Source organism: Mchenga conophoros, linkage group LG8 (genome assembly GCF_057382185.1).
Source record: "Mchenga conophoros isolate Kocher_MC1m ecotype Shallow Benthic linkage group LG8, M_conophoros_male_GT1.1, whole genome shotgun sequence".
Lineage (NCBI taxonomy): Eukaryota > Metazoa > Chordata > Actinopteri > Cichliformes > Cichlidae > Mchenga > Mchenga conophoros.
Genome location: NC_140533.1, coordinates 21430912 through 21448714, shown reverse-complemented (window position 1 = coordinate 21448714; position 17803 = coordinate 21430912). Strand labels below are relative to the sequence as shown.

Below are 17803 nucleotides of genomic sequence, written 5' to 3'. Positions count from 1 at the left end.
GAAATTATACAAGTGTAATTAGACTAACAAAAATATGTATTTAAATTTTGTTTCAGCAGGCCTGTAGTTTATTAAAAAATAAACAGCTCTTGTATGATTTATTATTAGGGCTGTTGGTGGTGATGAGTAAGAGGTAGGAGACATGCTGTACTTTGCTGGTACCGACTGGTTCCTCTTGTCTTGGCGTCTGCTACCACTCCCAACCCCACATATGGTGGAGTCAGCACGGAGCTCGTCCACTGCGTATGTGTATGTGTGTGTACATGTGTGCTTTTTTTTCGTTCTTCCGAAAAAGCGCATTTATCCATGAAAGAACAAAAGGGGGTGGAGAGGCGGGGGGGGGGGAAACGCACAAAAGAGACAATTCAAAAAGAAATCCAAAGACTGTGATATTGGGCATGTGTGTGCACAGCCAGGAGTGTGCGTCCATCTGCGTGTTTTTACCATAAGACAATGTGTTAAAATGAGCCGCTTTGATTGCCGACGCTTTATGAGTCACAACTGATGACTCACAATCCACCTCCCCTGAACATGCACCCATGCACTCACACAAGACACACACTGACATACAGGCAAACACACCTCGCTCTCCACTGCCTTCATCCACTGACCGTGAAGAATATGTGCAGGCAGCCTTACTCATGCATATTTACACTGAACACATACTCACTCACCTACTCAGCGGGCACTCTCTAAAGGTTATTGTGTGTGAGTTTGCGTCTGTTTGTCCGTCCGTTCACGTACACGCATTTTTAAAGGTCACTTCAAGCGAGGCTGACCACTTGTCTGTGTAGCGTATAGATTGTTGGATTGATATCGAGAACACTTGGACATGCAGACAAACAACCATTATTAACTAGGCAGCCCGCTTCAGAGCTCGAAGAACATACAAATATCATAAACAAGCATAGCTGCCAATTATGACCAAGAGCCACTCGTCAATCCTATTCAGAATCTACAATCATTCATTCACCCAGAACCCTTCACGGTCTATTCTTGGAGAGACAGAGAGAAAAGAAAAGGGCAAAATCTGCTACTTGGCTTTAAGCACATTTTCCATCCAGATTATTGCTGCTCAATACTTTTCATGAAAAAATCCATTTCCCCCCTCTTCCTTTGGCTGCTCGATACTTATGAAAATCCAATTTGGCTCCCTCCTTTCTTTCTTCCCTCCACAATTCGTGCATTTTCACCCACTCAAAGTGATTAGTGATCTGTGGGTATCATTTCCAGGGAGAATGATAACTGTGTTTTATGGAGGAGGGGAAAGGTCCAGCGCTCCCCATCAGGGCTGATCTCCCTTGGTGAATGACTGGGCTGGGAGGGCAGACAGGAGCACCGCTGTCCCTTTGCAGATACAGGCAGTTGCTCTACATCACAGGAGAAAAGACGACTCACTTTATCTCTCCCTCGCTTCCTATTTCCCTCTCTGCTCCCTCTATCATTCATTCCTTTAGCTGTTCTCTCACAGGCACGGTCTCTTTTTCTCAATTTCTCCTGCCCACACACACAAACGCACACGCACACACACACATATGCTATATATCTTTCTAAGACACCCCTCCCCACACCAATCCACCCCCTCAAAGAAACTCATTTCAGCTTTGCAGGCTCCTCAAAAAGCCTCTTTACGCTGAGCTAACCTAAGCTAGGCTTCGTCTGCACCATTTGACAGCCTTTACATCTCAGTATGCAGAGCAAAAACACACTCGCGCAAACACACACGCAGCCTTTTCATGTGTACAGTGTCTGAAAGAGGCTTCAAAGGTTTAAAAAATAAATAAGAGAAACAGTTTTACTTTTTAGCCTATCACAATCCAAACATCCGTAATAGCGAGGGCATCCACTATACACAAATACACTGAATACATTGTGTAATAATGCTGGAAACATATGTTAATACATGTCTGTCCTTAAGTAGGTGATTTAAAATGCTGAGCATAAGCCAGATGAAGCCATTAAATTTTCACTGCCACCTGGATGATTCACGGCAGACATTTTAAGGCAGAAACTTCAGCAATGTGAGTTTACTTAGCAATCAAAACACAGAAAAAAAAGCCCAGATAGAAATATACTTGTCATAATAGAGATGTCTTACATGGTAGATGTTTAGAGACATCATTTGTTCTCTTCAAGATATTTCTATCTGCTAGCTAGGATGAACATTTCATTAAATGGCACATTTCAGCGAATGCACGGCAGCCCTGTCACAATGGGAGACAGCCGTCATCACATCGTCTCTCTCATCCAATCAAAGAGCACAATAGACGCAGATCAGCCTGTCACGATCAAGCCTGTCTTCATGTGGGCCAATCAGTGTATTCATCAGCGTCATGCAGAGCCGACCGATCGAGCAGCACCTACCTTCCCGATTTTCAAAAGCACGGTAGGCTCGAGCTTCTATTCAGTCGCACGCATGCAGGCAAAAGTAACAGCACGCTCACGCACGCATATGCACACACACTCATACGTCAACACCTTACCTTACCAAAAATGAAACATTCCAATTTAACAGCAATTGCACATAAGAATTTGAAGCTGAACAGCTCTAAGTCTGAAATTACCATACATTCAAGAGCCTGTCAATACATTCAACTTCAAAACCATCCAGAATAGCTCATTAGCCATAGATACATAAAAAAGTATGGGAGGTACCTCTGAGCTTTCCTAAAATCACAAAGGGTGGTGTCCCACACAGAGTGTAAGAGGGCAGGAACAAAGAAGGAGAAGGAGAAGGGGGTGGGGCAAGAAGAAAAGAGGTGTGGCAGTGTGAGTTTTTTGGCCATCAGTGAACAGTTTTCAAGCAGACCAGTGGCACTTGTTTTTGGGGATGTCTTCAAAAACACTGGGCAACTTGTGTTTTGAGGTGTAGCAGCAATGCTTTCATATGCTGCAGGAACATCTGTTCAGAATCACATGCGCTCGCCAACGTATTAACGGGAGCCCATGTGAGCACCGGCAACGGCAGAGCGAGACATGCTGGAAGCAGATGAAAAGCCATGGAGGAGTGCGGATGTGCGTTTCTCTGAAAGCTTCCAGTCACTGATTCAAACCCTGTTGTAAGAGCACACATGCACATGTATGGCTACATCGTACACACACACACTCAGCACTCACATCCCTCTCAGTCAAACTCTTACACACAGATGAGAGAAAATGAAATGAGGTGAATAGTAAAGACCAAATCAAACCATCCATGTTGTCAGTCGGTCAGTCGGCCCATAGATCCATCTCCATGACCTGGAGCCCTGCCAAGTCTAATCCAACCAAGCGCTGAAGCAGCAGCCATCTACACCCTCCCGTTACTCCAGCCTTGACTACTGAATATATATCTTAGAAGAAGTTTCTCTCAGATTCATCACTTAACACCTAAAATAATCTTCAAAGGCATGGTTCAGGTCTAACTGTTTCAGCAAATTGCATTCGTTTCAGCTTAAATTAAAACTCTGGACTGTTTAACGTCTTAATCACGGAGAAAAAACTGACCTTCGTTCAGTGCCTAGAGAGACAACTTTCTTCGGCTCCAGGTGGCGATGAGGTGGGGGAGGGATACAAGGAGTGTTGGAGGAGTGTAGGGGGAGTTAAGAGGTAAGGGGGAGGGAAGGGTGATGGTATAGCAGAGGACAACAGGAAGTGAGGTAAGAGGAGGCCATACCTTGGTCGCCAATCATCAGGTGTGCCAGACCTTAAAGGAAGACAAGAGCACAGTCAGCACAGTAAAGGATCATGGGGTCTGTGTGTGCGCATGTATGTGATTTTGTGATACAGGAGTTTGTCAATGGCATGCTGATGAAGGCTAAATTTCTCTGTGCCGGTGTGTGTATCTGTGAGTGCATGAGTCATCTAAATTATACAAAATCTCTAAAAAAAAACCAAAACAACCCTCGCTTTGAAGACACTTACTTATCCTAGGCACCGATCCTACGCACAAACAGGTATGAACACAGACGTTTGCACATAGCCATAAACTAGGTCGTACACTTTACAGTATTTGCGCGTCTACATAACCTCGAGGCAAGAGCCACTTCAGATGATTGCGCATGAGATGTAGTACTTACCAGATATCAGCATCCAACCCCTACATACCCACACAGACCAACATACATCTAGGCTGGTTACCTTTTTTTAACCTGGCTATCTATTACTAATGTATTTCCATAACAGAAAATGTGCTGAGTGAGAGATGAAGGTAATACTGACATGGAAAAGATGTGAAAGCGAGAAGAGGAATGATGAAAAAGAAAAGATGATCATGATTACGAGTTAACTGAAGAGCAAGAAAGGTGTCGATTAGAAAAAAGAAGCGAGAAGAATGAGGAAAAGTTTGAACTAAGAGCAGGATATTGAGATAGATAGATAGATAGATAGATAGATAGATAGATAGATAGATAGATAGATAGATAGATAGATAGATAGATAGATAGATAGATAGATAGATAGATAGATAGATAGATAGATAGATAGATAGATAGATAGATAGTACAACCTACCTGGAGTGTAGCTGTGCTCTGGAAAGGTGTTGCGGCCGGCCGAGGAGAGAGAGAGACAGACATTCATTAACATGCATGCTCAGCCCTTGGGTTACCATGGCTACTTACTGTACATGCACACCTGTCCGGGGTTACCGCGGCAACACACATGCAAAAGTCCACGCACGGACACAATGGATACCATGCTGCACTGGTAGCCAAAACTGAGATTTATCTATACATACAGATGAACAGTCTCTCTACGACTCCACGCGGGTACAAAAACACATATCTAAGAGCGTAAACAAACACACGCCCACCCACACTTGTAGGGTACACAGGGGTGGAGGTAGGGGTATTCAGGTAGAGGGGTGGGGAGGGGGTGTTGGTGTAAATATACAGTCCTACCTGTAGGTTTGGATTCAAGAGCCATTTACCCCATAACTTACCTTGTAGCCGCTTCCTCTCCCCGGAGCCCCCCGACATATAGCATGCAACACACACTTTCAATCTCGCAATCTCTCCCACATCCTCTTTACCTCTCTCCCCTCCTTCTCTCTCTCTCGCTTTCTCTCTCTCTCTCTCTCTCTCTCTCTCTCTCTCTCTCTCTCTCACACACACACACACACACACACACGCACACACACTCACACCAACGTCGACTATGGCAGTAATAATGATGTGAAATAGCAGGGTAAACATGTAGGGATGGATTAGCAGTGCAGGAAGACAAGGGGCATGCATGGTCCAATACTGGGACAGAGTGTGTGTGTCTGTGTGCTTGTGTGTACATGAAACTTTGGGCGCCTGTGTGTGGATGTGTGAGTCTTGAGCTTTGTGTTCATGTGAGTGTTTCCTTCCCTCTGCCCTTGTGCCGGTGGCATGGCAGAAACAGGTGGAATCATTAGCATGCTAACAGTGATTTGCCCTCAAGGACAATGCAAGCCAGGCCAGGCCTAACAAGCCAGGTTCACTCTGCCTTCACTGGAGGGCAAAATAACTTAGACAGTAATTACATTTATGCACGGGCTCTGCTCAAACTGTCTTCACTTACTACATCTATATTCTGAGTATCTCAAATCATTTTATTTCACCAAAGTGACATATTGATGTGCTCCGGAACAAAACCCTCATAAATAGTTCCTTCATTGCACTGGTATTAAATATGTAATATACTGCAGTTTTTTCAGGGCTGAGAATGCCTACAGTAAATAACAACATTACGCTTTGCAAATACTTCTAGGCTTGACACAAATCTGCAAAAATATGAGCAGGAATAAAAGTGGATCATTTGGGAGCCTTGAAGATACTGTGTAATTGTAAACGTGTACGGAAACTAAGACTGCCACAGCTAAATTGCTTATTTCTAGCATAGTCCTAAGGATTCATATTTTCCTCTAGCAGAGCATGTTCATTCTGTATTAAAGATTCATAACTGAATTTTTTTCTAATTTTTAGAGGGTTATAATTTTATCTCAAAGCTTTATTGTGCAGCTACACCGAGGCTGCTGGGTTCAAAATAACACAGTAATTTCAAGGTACCATATAAAAGATAAACCTTTATGCCCGGCTTTGCCTGACTCTACACAAAACAACTACACAGTGTCGGCTCATATACTCGCAAATAATGATCATCCCAGTTTTGAAAGCGACAACTCTTTCACAACCTACAATCAACATATTTGCAACCTTAGATGCTATTAACATGTTTTTGCTTCAGTCAAAGAGACCTGGGCCTCTAGTCCCCTTCTTTTTTAGCCATCCACTTAATTTTAAACACAAACTGAGAATTATCTCCTCTAAAGTGTGTCAGTGCATCTAGAATGAGAATTTCCTTTGAAAAACTATAAATCCGTAAGAGTAACTCACTGCTAGTGTTGCTGATGCATATATATTGGTTCAGCCTGCGGTTCCTGGGGTTTGAGATATCCCACAGTGCCGGTATCTTGTCACACCAAAATGAACAACCGCGCATGAGGCCAGCTTTTTTAAAAATAAATATTATAGATCCAGAACACACAAAATAGCCCTCCAGAAAATGTGGGCTATCCAAAGAAAACACATCATCTGCTCAGTTTTTCCTCACCAACTTCTTTATATCTCTGAACCAAGAATGATTCTGAGAATTTAAAGATGGCGTTGCACTCTTCTGTCCAAGGTCTGTGTGTTGGTTAGCTGGCTAAGAAAGACTGCACTTTCAGTAGAAAAGCTCAGTCCATTAAATCTGTTTCCAGAACTAATGTCTGTGAGTTTTTTTAATACTACTACCAGTAAGTAACTAAAAAAGATTTCAATTAACCTTCAAGAGCTGACTGTTAAGCTTCTTTAGGCTTTTTAAAAAAAAATTATTGTGCCTAATGTGCACTGATGAAATTGACAGATGAAAAAACTGCTGCTGATATGCTTGACACAGCTGAACCCACCTTCTCATTTTTCTTTAATTGCTGAGTTGCCCTTTTGGTTAACTGCAGTTTCCTCCACATAACAAACTGATGCATTTTCCTCCCTCACAGAATTTGTTATTGTCCTTCCTATCAATCAAGGCATTTGATTCCCCCCCTTCTAGCAACTGCACAAATCAACTAGTTTTCCTTTGACTGATTGCTTTAGAATTTAGGGTATAGAATTTGCCTCTTCTTTTCTTTTTTTTTGCCCATAAAGAATTTAATATATTAAATCCAAAAGCAATTAATAATTATGACGCTATACGTGAAAAGCTGGCCAAATATAGAAACCAAAAATGCAGCTGCACACAAAAACAGCTATGCTATTTCCAGTGTTTGTTATCTGAAATTCACTGTCTGCAAATGCCTCTCAAAACTATGTCCCCAAAACGTAGCATATCAACCCATTTCTGATGCATAAACTGCAAATAAAAGGCATGCTATTTTGCACTATATCCTTATCTGCCAAACCTCATGGCTATGAGGGGAAAGCCTGGCTCAGCTAAGCTACAAATGCCTTGGGGTGCAACCCGGTCAGACAGCCAGTGAAATTTTTAACTCTTTTTGGGGGGGCCATTTTAACCCAGAAGTTTTGCAATTTTATGCAAATTAATAATTAAAATAATGAAAACATTGAAAAATGTTGTGTTACAATTGCACATCATTTTCATTCAACATTTATGCCTAAACTCTGAAATCTTAATCTACAAAAATAAAAAGAGAAGAGTCTGAACTGATTTGCTTACACCAAAACTTAATGCTAAGCTACAATACCAAGTCTCAGAGCAAATTTCAGCTCTAAAGTAAAACACAATAATATGTTTTCTCTGAAGCTGCAATTTAGTTTGAAAAGAGAATTTCCACATTATTTTAACCATGTAATGCTACAAAGCTTCTTACTTAAGACATTGAAGCACATCCGTCTAAGCAGACCTCCAAACTCGAGACTACAATTTATGTGACTACAATTACTAACAGCAGCCACTGGTGCCAAGAGAAAAAACATGACTCTGGCGCATGTTTTCCAAAACAATTGGCTTCACTCACAAATGAAATGTGAGTCCAACACTAGGAATATAAAACACCCCCTTAAAAGGAATAAGTGGCCTCTTGTTGAGCGACGAGTGCCAGAGAAAAGTAGATATTGTATCTGGTGTGAGCTTTTCCATAAAATGTCTTCACCTCTTATTTAGCCTGTAAAGCTACACCGCTGTTAGGAACCTCAGTGGTATTGTGACTAATGCTGGTGCTGGAGCCAGTGCACTGTGTGAATGTGTTTCTCTGTGTGATTGTATATTTTGTGTTGCACGTGTTTGTGCAGGTATGCGTGTGCCACTGCTGTCTGTCTCCCACTGTGCCCTAAGCAGCAGCAGCAGAACAGCAGACTGGATTAGACTGGCTTGGATCATACCTAATTCTCAGTGCAGCACTGAGTTTCTGCACAGAGCTGATCATAGCTTCACCTTTCACTTCCTGAACACACGTGCAGCACAAAAGCCCAACAACTGCTATTTATTTTAGCACTAATGATTTAGTCTGCAAAATGCCAAAACTACTAAATAATACTAAAAATTGTCTGGCGTTAAGTACCGGGGCACAAGATGATGCTTTTAAACTCTTATTTTTTCTGACCAGCAGCCCAAAACATAAATATATTAAATGTAAAATGATACAAATGACAAAAAAGACAGCATCTCTCACTTTTTAGAAACTAGATCAAGGGAATATTTGGCATTTCTACTTTAGAAGTGGCTTAAACGCATTTTCATGATTACTTAATCAGCAGATGACTCACCCAATTAATTGCTTTTTGCTCATAAAATATTGGAAAATAGTTAAATAATAGTCAAGGTAAGATACTCTGCTTGTTTTATTAGTCGGTACAAAACCCAATAAATATTCAGTTTACTTTCATATATGACAAAGAAAAACATCAAATGCTTACATTTGGGGACATTCTTTGTATTTTCTTCCTAATTAATTCATTTTTAATCATCAAAACAGCTGCTAATTAATTTTCTTCTTATTTCTCTCTCATATAGACTAATTATTTCCTCACAAATGAACATAAACGTACCTACTTTAATACCGTTTTTATCTCCGTGGCATGTTAGGAGTGGTGGTCAAGACTTTCATTATTGCCTTTGACGACCCTCTCCGTGCTGCGTCTGATTTTTAATTGCACTAACTTTTGCTTCCTCGCATCCCCTCTCCTCCGATGACCCGGAAAACTCCACATGTAGCAGTTTATTTTTACAGTGCTTGCTTTGTAGTGTCATTTACAGGATTGACAGAAAGCACATACTGAGGCGCAATGCACTGTTGTGCTGTGCCGTCAAGCAAAGCCCCAATTTGTTTTTTCATTTACAATCGAAAACATTTTTATGAAGCCGCGTGGCGCATTTTAGTGCAAATAATAATGTAACAATTCAGAACAAACAGCACTGTTCTATACATGAATTAGAGGATTTAAAATGTTCATTTAATTACTATTATAGCTGCAGCTAATTCAATGTATTAAACAACTTTCATATTTCATGAATTTATAAACAAGAGATTTTCATATCCATCTGTCTTTAAAAGGTAAAATTTTAAATTGTTCCTTATAGAAGATTCTAGGAAATCTTTATGAATGAGTTAGACAGGGCGTCCAACTGTGAAGCCTGTTATAAGTAACCAGCAGCTCTTAAGGCTGGCACTATGGATCCATGGATTTGTATAATGGAAGCTTCGGCACCGCTGTCCTTGCATCTCGTCCTTGCATCTTCACCTTATATCCTCACTGGGAGGAGCTAAGATGCGAGAAAGAGATGTGAGGGGAGGAAGCAAAAAAGTATATTGAAAAGAAGCCCATATGTTGCCTTTTGTAGTGGTTAATAAGGTCATTTCAAAGTCATTAAATTCTAAATCAATAAATAGACTATGTCACTGATTCTTGTCTTAAAACATTTAGATATCACCTTGTTTTTACCAGTGGCTGGTAGGAGGTAACACAGCCTTTCTGTGTGGAGTCTGCATATTCTGCCTGTGCCGATACTGTGCAAAAATATGCATGTTAAGGTATTAACTGATTCTAATTTGGACATTGGTGTGACTGTAAGTGTGAATGGTTGTCTGTCTCCCTGTTGTTAGCCTAGTGATGAACTGGTGCCTGTCCAGTGTGACCTATGATAGCTGGGATAGTCTCCAGCCCTCCAACATGACTCTCATTTGAATAAGCAATTAAGAAAATAGATGGACAGATGTTAATGACCATCGCCAGACCACTACACCATGTGAGACATGGGGAAATCAAATGTTTCTGTGAGTCCACAAAATGCAACAGCTGTTAAAGTTCTGAAGAAAAACAACTGAAAACAAGGTCCAATGCAAAATCTGTAAAGACACCATTGAAACTGATAAGTACTGAATAATATTTTTGCTTAAAATGCCCATCTGCACCTGCTATGGAATGTGTGTGGCTATTTTCTTTCCAGGTACTAGAGGTGGACAACACAGGCAACCCTGGCAACACCTGAAGCCAGTGTGTTGACTTTACAACTAAACCTGTCATTGTTAGTTTAGGTTCACTTCTTATGCTTCCTATTTTTTTTAATTAACTGTTTGTTAATTGCCTCGTTTGTGTGCATCTCCCTTGTTTGTTGTAGGACAGGTGGCCCGATTTGTGAACATGCCTCCTAGATTAAACACGCAGTAATCTCCACTCACTGCCACATGCGTGTAAACAGAGTGGAAAGACTGCGTGGCAGATATGATGCCTGAAGTCATTTGGAGCTGCAGGTACAAACGAGTGCAGAAGGGGGGAGGCTGGAGCTGAGGCGTGGAAGCAGGAGGGTTAGGAACGCATCTTTCATCGTGTCTTCTTATTAGTCCTGTTTCCATGGTAACCTAAGCCAGCCTACTGTCCACTAAATGCTAGGGTGTGATATGACGGGTGGCTAAAGGGGATGTGTGATGTTGAAATTGGTGCTGGGTGGGGTTTAAGGTTAGCCATGATGGAAGGCCACTCGGCTGTTTTTTGGCTGATACATTTGTGTCATTTAAAAAAAAGAAGAGGAAAAAGAAGAAAAATCAATTGCTGGGGGGGGGGGGGGGGGGGGGGGGCCTGATTGGTATCGCTGGTGCTGAAAACAAAAAAGCACAGACTCGTTTTAGAGAGCTATCGATTAAGAATGCAAATTATCTCTGAATGAACTGAAGCAAATCTGAAGACACACACAACTTAGAAGGGGGAAATTAACGAATTTGCAATGATAACCATAACCTGGTAGCTGAGTTCATTAAGCAGCTGTTTCATTTTTGTAACAGCCATCAGTACGCTGCCCAATGTATTGGCACTTGTAGTGACCAAAGGCACTACTGGAAGTATTAAGAGAAGGTCTTCTAGCAGTTATAAAACGATCTGCGGCATACTTACAAGCGTTTATAGTCTGACTTTTTCATCTTTATAAACACAACACTGTCTCCTTTTTTATTATGCATAAAAGCACTGACACAAAATCATTACACACAATCACACAGACGCAAACAGAGCATCTTAACAGGCTGCAAGCTGTTCAAATTAATGGCAGGCGATAGATTGTACACACATCATTCAGCACCCTATGTATGGTACCTCTGAAGGCCATTTAGAATCAATGCAAATCCATTAACACAGGCAGGCAGGTGTCGGCCATATAACAACCACTGATTTCCAGCATCTAAGCCCTGCTCCAATTAGAGTTTCTCAACATGAGCCAACAGCCATGTCCACAACTGATCTATATAGTTATTGTGTTTTGCCAAATGCACCTACTGAGCTCCTCAAAACCTGCAGCCAGCCATTTTAGTGACTTTCAAGAATTTGTTTCAAATTGTTTTCAAGCTCTCTTCTCCAGCTTCACTACACTGACTTCTCTTCCTGGGAGTGGGCTTAATTTTGGGTTCTGGAGGAGCTCACTTAAACTGGGAGCCACCGGCAGGTGTAAGAAATCAATCTCAAACATAATCAGTATGCATGTCTTGCACTGTTTGTGAAGGCTCCTGGTCCATACACACAAATTGAAGGTAAATGTGAAGGTGTGAATGAGAAATAGATATCTTTGTTGAAGGACTTGGTGTTTGTAAAGAGAGGTATACATATATGTCCACATATGTAAGCGTATGTGCATGTGTCTTTTGAGGTGTACATGTGTATGTGTAAAGGATGGGATGTATATGATGGGTCAGCATGATTTTGGGCCTTACCTTCGCTGCAGTCATTGCCTTGGTAGCCGGTGTCGGAGCAGTCGCAGACAGCCTGGTCGTTGACCACATTGCACACCCCTCCGTTCTGGCACTGATGGTCTGGGCCACAGCCAGCTGTTACTGTGACGCCCTCTGAGCCGTCTAGTGTCACCAGTGAGCCATTGATGCTCACTGCCGTGATCCAGCCACGGAAGGCAGGGTGTTCCCGCACTGAAGGAGAGGTGAGGCGGAGGGGCGAAGAATGTAGCTCTGGGCTCACCCCGCCCATGTAGGTATGACTGAATACTGTCATGTCTCTTCTCTTACTCTTCACTTCTGCCCATCCTTCCAATCGCCCATCCACCTCCAACGAGGTGTTCCTCCAATCCCGCTTGACACGCACTGCGTGCCACCGCCCATCACTCACCGCCACACCTGACTGCAGCTCAGCCGGCTCAGCACAGAAGATGGAGAAACGCAGCCGAAGGTGACCGTGGAGAAGCAGCAGCTCCAGAAAGTCGCAGAATCCCTCGTCATCCAGGTAGAGCAGCAGGCCCTCCTGGCTGTGAGTCCGCAGGCTGAAGCTCAGCACACTCTCGCAGCAAGCGTTCCATACTGGGAACCGCCCCCACTGGCTGGAAACGCCTCCAAACTCCAGGACCTCACCTTGGGCCTGGCCCCCCACGCTGCACAGGCAGAGCCCCAGGAAGAGCAGTGGGGCTGCCGCCCAAACACAAACCGCCATTACACTCATACACACACTCACGCTCACACTCACACACACACACGGGAGGAGATAGTGGCTAGAGCTGGGGTGTTCCCTCTAGCCTACAGCTCATGGTGACAACTGTAGGGGCTTGTGAAGAACTCTTTATGGGTTTCTCAGGTGACCCTTCTATCTTGCAAGTGCTCCTTTCAAAGGTTGGCTCCTATAGGATTCAGCTCCAGGAAAGGGAGGGGGTCAAACAGCGGCTCCCGCCATCCTTTCAGTATGCTTTGGACATCTTTTTTTCCCTTGGCCTCTTGTTTGTGTCGTCTCTGAGATGCTCAGTGTCTCCTCTCCATTCAGTCTTTATTCTTATCTTCTGACATATGAGATTCCAGGTGTGTGTGTTTGTGTGAACGTCTGTGTGAGTGTTAGATATGTGACAAATTGTATGTGAACTCCATCTTTGTGCCCTAGATAGGGCCTTATCCCCCATGCAGGCAATTCCCCACGGAGTACAAGTGCAAGTGTGTGTGTGTGTGTGTGTCTCACACACTGGTAATGGAGAGAAATGACACCGTCATAGCAGTATTTTCTCCCCCTCCTCCCTTTCTTAGTAGGGCAAGACTTAAAGTGTGTGTGGGCAAAAAAAAATATGTGTGTGTTTGTGTGTGTTCGAATGTATGTGTGTGTGCAAGTGAGGTATGTGTGTCTCTCACTGCCGCGTCATCACTCTCTCCAGCGACCTACAGAGAGAACAGAGACGGCACAATCAACCAGGGTCACACACACACTCACGCATACATATATACAATACACAAACTCTCGCGCACACATACACAACCTGATCCCGCTGTTGTTCTCAGATTACTCTTTCTCGTGCATTTCTGCGCGCATACACACAAAGACATCATATTGTCACACTACACAAGGAGCAGGCCCACATAAGTCTTTATAAACATACAGATTAACACGTAGAATTTTTACTTCCACGCAGCCCACACGGCAGTGGTTTAAGCCAAGCACATACAGTATATAGGCACATACATACATACACAAACAGCACCTCCTTCAGCAGAGCTCCCATCATGCCGCAGGAGATTTTTATAAAGTGGCATACCTGCGGTGGCCTTAATGTCCAAAAAGAACAGCTGGACCCACTCTGACACTGGCGGTATTCTTACAGATTTTAATCAACAGCTTTCGTGTTTCAGTTTATTTTGTAAATGGGTTTAACGAGGCTACCTCGCGGCACCGTCAAACACCGTGTTAGGTTCATCACAAAGAGCGGGAGCAGCACCGCGCGCTGCGGCGGATGACTCAAACCGCCTCGCTTTTATCGAATTAACGGCTTCAGAGCCCATTTCAAACAGTTGAACACATTCACACGCGCACACACGGCACAACCCCACAGTGGCAGCAAATGCACACGCACAGTGGACTACACGTAGCGTCTTCTCGGAGTCTTTGAGAGGCGAAAAGCGGCGACATCACAGTTATTGATAGACGGGGTGAATGAATGCGGTTGAAATATCGATTCTCGATTTGCGGCTATATTTTCTCTCCATTTTTTTCTCCCTCTCGACTACACCGGGGGTTCGGTCTCATCACCTGAGCCCTTAGCGCCTGACGTTAACTACAGCTTAGCTCACCGGTTACATGTTAATTACTTATTTTTTTTCTTTATACGGTTAACCTGCTGTTTTAATTGGAATTACACCTGTAATAGTGTCGTGGCAGCCTCGCCCCGGTAAATAAAAGGCAAACCGACCGCGTTGTTCCCTCAGCTCAGGCACATATTACACTAGAAAACCGACCTACCTCACGCGCATCCTGTGGTTCCGTGGCAACAGTGCCGCGCGCGGCTCATCGATTTCCCTTCCATTTGAGGAGAATCTCCCCCGAATTCGCGAGAGAGGAGAGAGCAGGCGCGCGCCTGGTGGCAGACTGAGTCGGTCTACCGGACAGGGACGAAACTATCATAGGATCGCCTCCAGGCGACAAGGTGCTATTGCTCTCTCTCTCATACACACTCTCTCTAGCTTCCCTTTCCTCTCTCGCGCTCAATCTCTCTCTCTCTCTCTCGCTCGCTCTCTCTCTCTCTGTGACTCAATGCCGCTCTCCCCCTCTCCTTCTCTCCGTTCTCCTGAGGAGGAAAAGGTGCAGTCTGATGCTCTCCGCGAGACTCGACAGAGGGAACGTCACGTGGTCGCAGGAGAACGATGGAGTGTGAATGTGTATTTGTGTGTATGTGTGTGTGTGTGTGTGTGTGTAAGAGAGAGAGAGAGAACGAGAGGAGAGGATGGGCGGGGCCGCGCGCCGCTGCAGCACCTTGGACAGGGCGCACTCACCGCCCGTACGAAGCTGAAACGCTATTACCGGAGGCAGAAAATGAGGCGAGAGCCTGGGTAGATCCGAATGATTAAATCCGTGAGTGACAGTGAGGATGGCCTTTACTTCACTGGCGCCACAGGAGCGAGAGTAAAGACAGCGATTCAGTGAACTGTGGGGGAAAGGACGGATTGAAGAGGCCGTGTCAGTTTACAGATCTCTCTCAATCTGTTTCTCTTCTCACACAGAGAAAACATAATCCATCTGAAAATAGATTACATACGGTGTTCAGACACCACACGGACATATTACTGTTCACACCCTCCTTAGTTCCAGTTAAGAGAAACCTTCAGGGTGGATAAGGCCCTTGAACACTCTGACCTCAGCCCCTTCCAACACCTTTGGGATGAGCTAGTGCCATTTCTGTGTCAGGCCTTAAAGCCCACCAGTGTCTTACTAACTGTGCCAGGAGTGTTAATCTCACGCTCTAGTGACTGAACTGGAACAAATCCACAACCATATAGTGTCAGCACATTAGACTGAGATGTTCAACAATAATTTATGGCTGCCATATCTTAGATAAGAATCTGAGCATTATTATTATTTTTATTTTATTTTCAGTTTCTGATTTTAATTGATTTTAGTTATTGTTCCCACAGTGGAATTTATTGTTTCAATTGTCTTTTTAAGTGTTTTAAAACACTTTGTTTTTGCTGTCTTTTCATTAGCTTCAGTTTTAGTTTTAGTCTTTTTATTTGTCATAATGAGGGTATTTGTCAGGGTCAAGATTTAAGAACCTTACAAAAGGTATTCCAAACAAACACAGTTGAATCACACTCATCTTGAAATCCTGGGTCTAGGTAAAGAGATGCACCCACACCTCAATGGGCAGGTTGTTGTCAAATGCAACAAGCTGAAAAAGAAATACATTTCCTTTCCAGTTTTATGAGCACAATGTTTTGTTTTAGTGGATTTTAGTATTTCTTTCTTAGTTTTTGCATATTTGTCTGACTTGCATGTTTCAGATCATCAGACAATTTTTAATATTAGACAAAGATAACCCTAGCAAACACAAAATGCAGTTTTAAAAAGATTATTGAATTTATTAAGAGAATAAAGCTCTCCAGACCTACTTGGCCCTATATGTGACAGATTAACTGCCTCCCGGTTTTAAATTATTAATTAACTTTATTGTTAATTATCCAATTTTTGGGGGAAAGTTGAGTTCACTTTCACTAGCCTCACCGAGGCCTGATTGCCGCCAGATCCGTTGACTCAAGAAATTGCTTAAATAGAAACTGTCTGACGAAGTGAAGATCTCAAAAGCAACACATCATGCCACGATCTAAAGGAACAAGAACAGATGAGATACAAAGTCATTTATCAATCTGGAAAGGGTTGCAAAGCCACTTTTAGCTTTGGGACCCCAGTAAACCACTGTAAGAACCATTATCTACAAATGGAGTAAATTTGGAACAGCGGTGAACTTTCCCCGAAGCGGCCAGGCTATTAAAATATCTCAAAGAGCACATCAACGACCCATCCAGGAGAGTTCCAAGTAGAAAACCACTGGTGACCAAAGGGAACACAAAGGCTTGTCTCACATTTGCCAAATAACATCTTGATGATCCCTGGGAATTTTGGGAAAAATATTCTGTGGCCTGACGAGACAAAGGCATAATGTTTTCAGGGAAGTTTTGAGTCCTGCTACATCTAGCATAAAATTAACACAGCATTTCATAAGAAGAACATCATGCCAACAGTCAAACATGGTGGTGGTTGTGTGATGGTCTGGGGTTACTTTACTACTTCAGCACCTGTAGAATTTGTTGTAATTGATGGAAACATAGATTCTGCTCTATATAAGAAAGAGAATGTCCAGCCTGAAGCTCAAGTTCACTTAGTTTATGTGGCAGGACAATGGTCCAAAACACACCAGCAAGTCCACCTCTGAATGTTAAACAAGTGAAAATGAACAAAAAGAGGTTTTGGAGTGGCCTATTTAAACTTCTGACTTAAATCAGGTTGAAATGCTTTGGCATTATCTTAAACAGGTTGTTCATGCTAGACAAAAAAAAAATCTTCATTTAAAAGCTGCACCATGTATTTCCTCAGGTCTAATATTAAAATTAGTTTGATGCTCTGAAACAAGGGTGACAAACATGCAAAAAATGAATAAATCAGGAGGAGAGCAAATACGTTTTTACAGCATTGTCACGGTCCTGGGTCGGTTCGACCCAGCATTTTGAGTTTCTTATGTTTTAGTTTATTTTTGCATTATGGATCATTTCTTATTCTCTGGTGATACTGTTTTGATTATAATTATGTTCTGTTCCTTTAGCTATCCGATGATGATGATGATTATTTCTGGTTTAGGTCTTGCTATCTTGCCCTCATTTTTAGTTTAGGTTGCCTGTGCTTAGTCTTCTCTGCCCGTATGTCCCTCTGTCTGTCCAGGGTGTCTTGTCTGGTCCTCTGTGTCTGTTAGTTTCCTGTTTTATTCTGAAGGTCCTTGTCTTATGTGAGTGTTTTCAGGTTACGTTTCCCCTGCCTCGTCAGTTGTGATTTTCCCCAGGTGTGTTCCCCAGGTGTGTAATCGCTTGATTACTGCCTCAGTGTATTTAAACCCAGTGTGTCTTTGTGTCAGT

At 42.9% G+C, this 17803-nt stretch overlaps 1 protein-coding gene across 10 annotated transcripts in view; it reads right to left on the bottom strand.

The window, feature by feature from the left end:
- nrxn1a (neurexin 1a) overlaps positions 1-15030 on the bottom strand; it is a 67809-nt gene extending 52779 nt beyond the window's left edge. For 3 of the 10 annotated variants that reach the window (XM_085284911.1, XM_085284916.1, XM_085284913.1), the window contains exons 1-4: positions 14646-15029; positions 12140-13570; positions 4491-4508; positions 3656-3685 (exon numbers count right to left, since the gene is read on the bottom strand). In XM_085284911.1, coding sequence (XP_085141037.1) covers positions 3656-3685; positions 4491-4508; positions 12140-12872 — 781 coding nt within the window. In that variant the 5' untranslated portion in view covers positions 12873-13570; positions 14646-15029. Of the gene's footprint in view, positions 1-3655; positions 3686-4490; positions 4509-12139; positions 13571-14645 lie in introns of all 10 variants that reach the window. The other 7 variants (XM_085284915.1, XM_085284920.1, XM_085284919.1 and 4 more) reach the window with 5 other exon arrangements.
- Positions 15031-17803: the final 2773 nt, after the last annotated feature.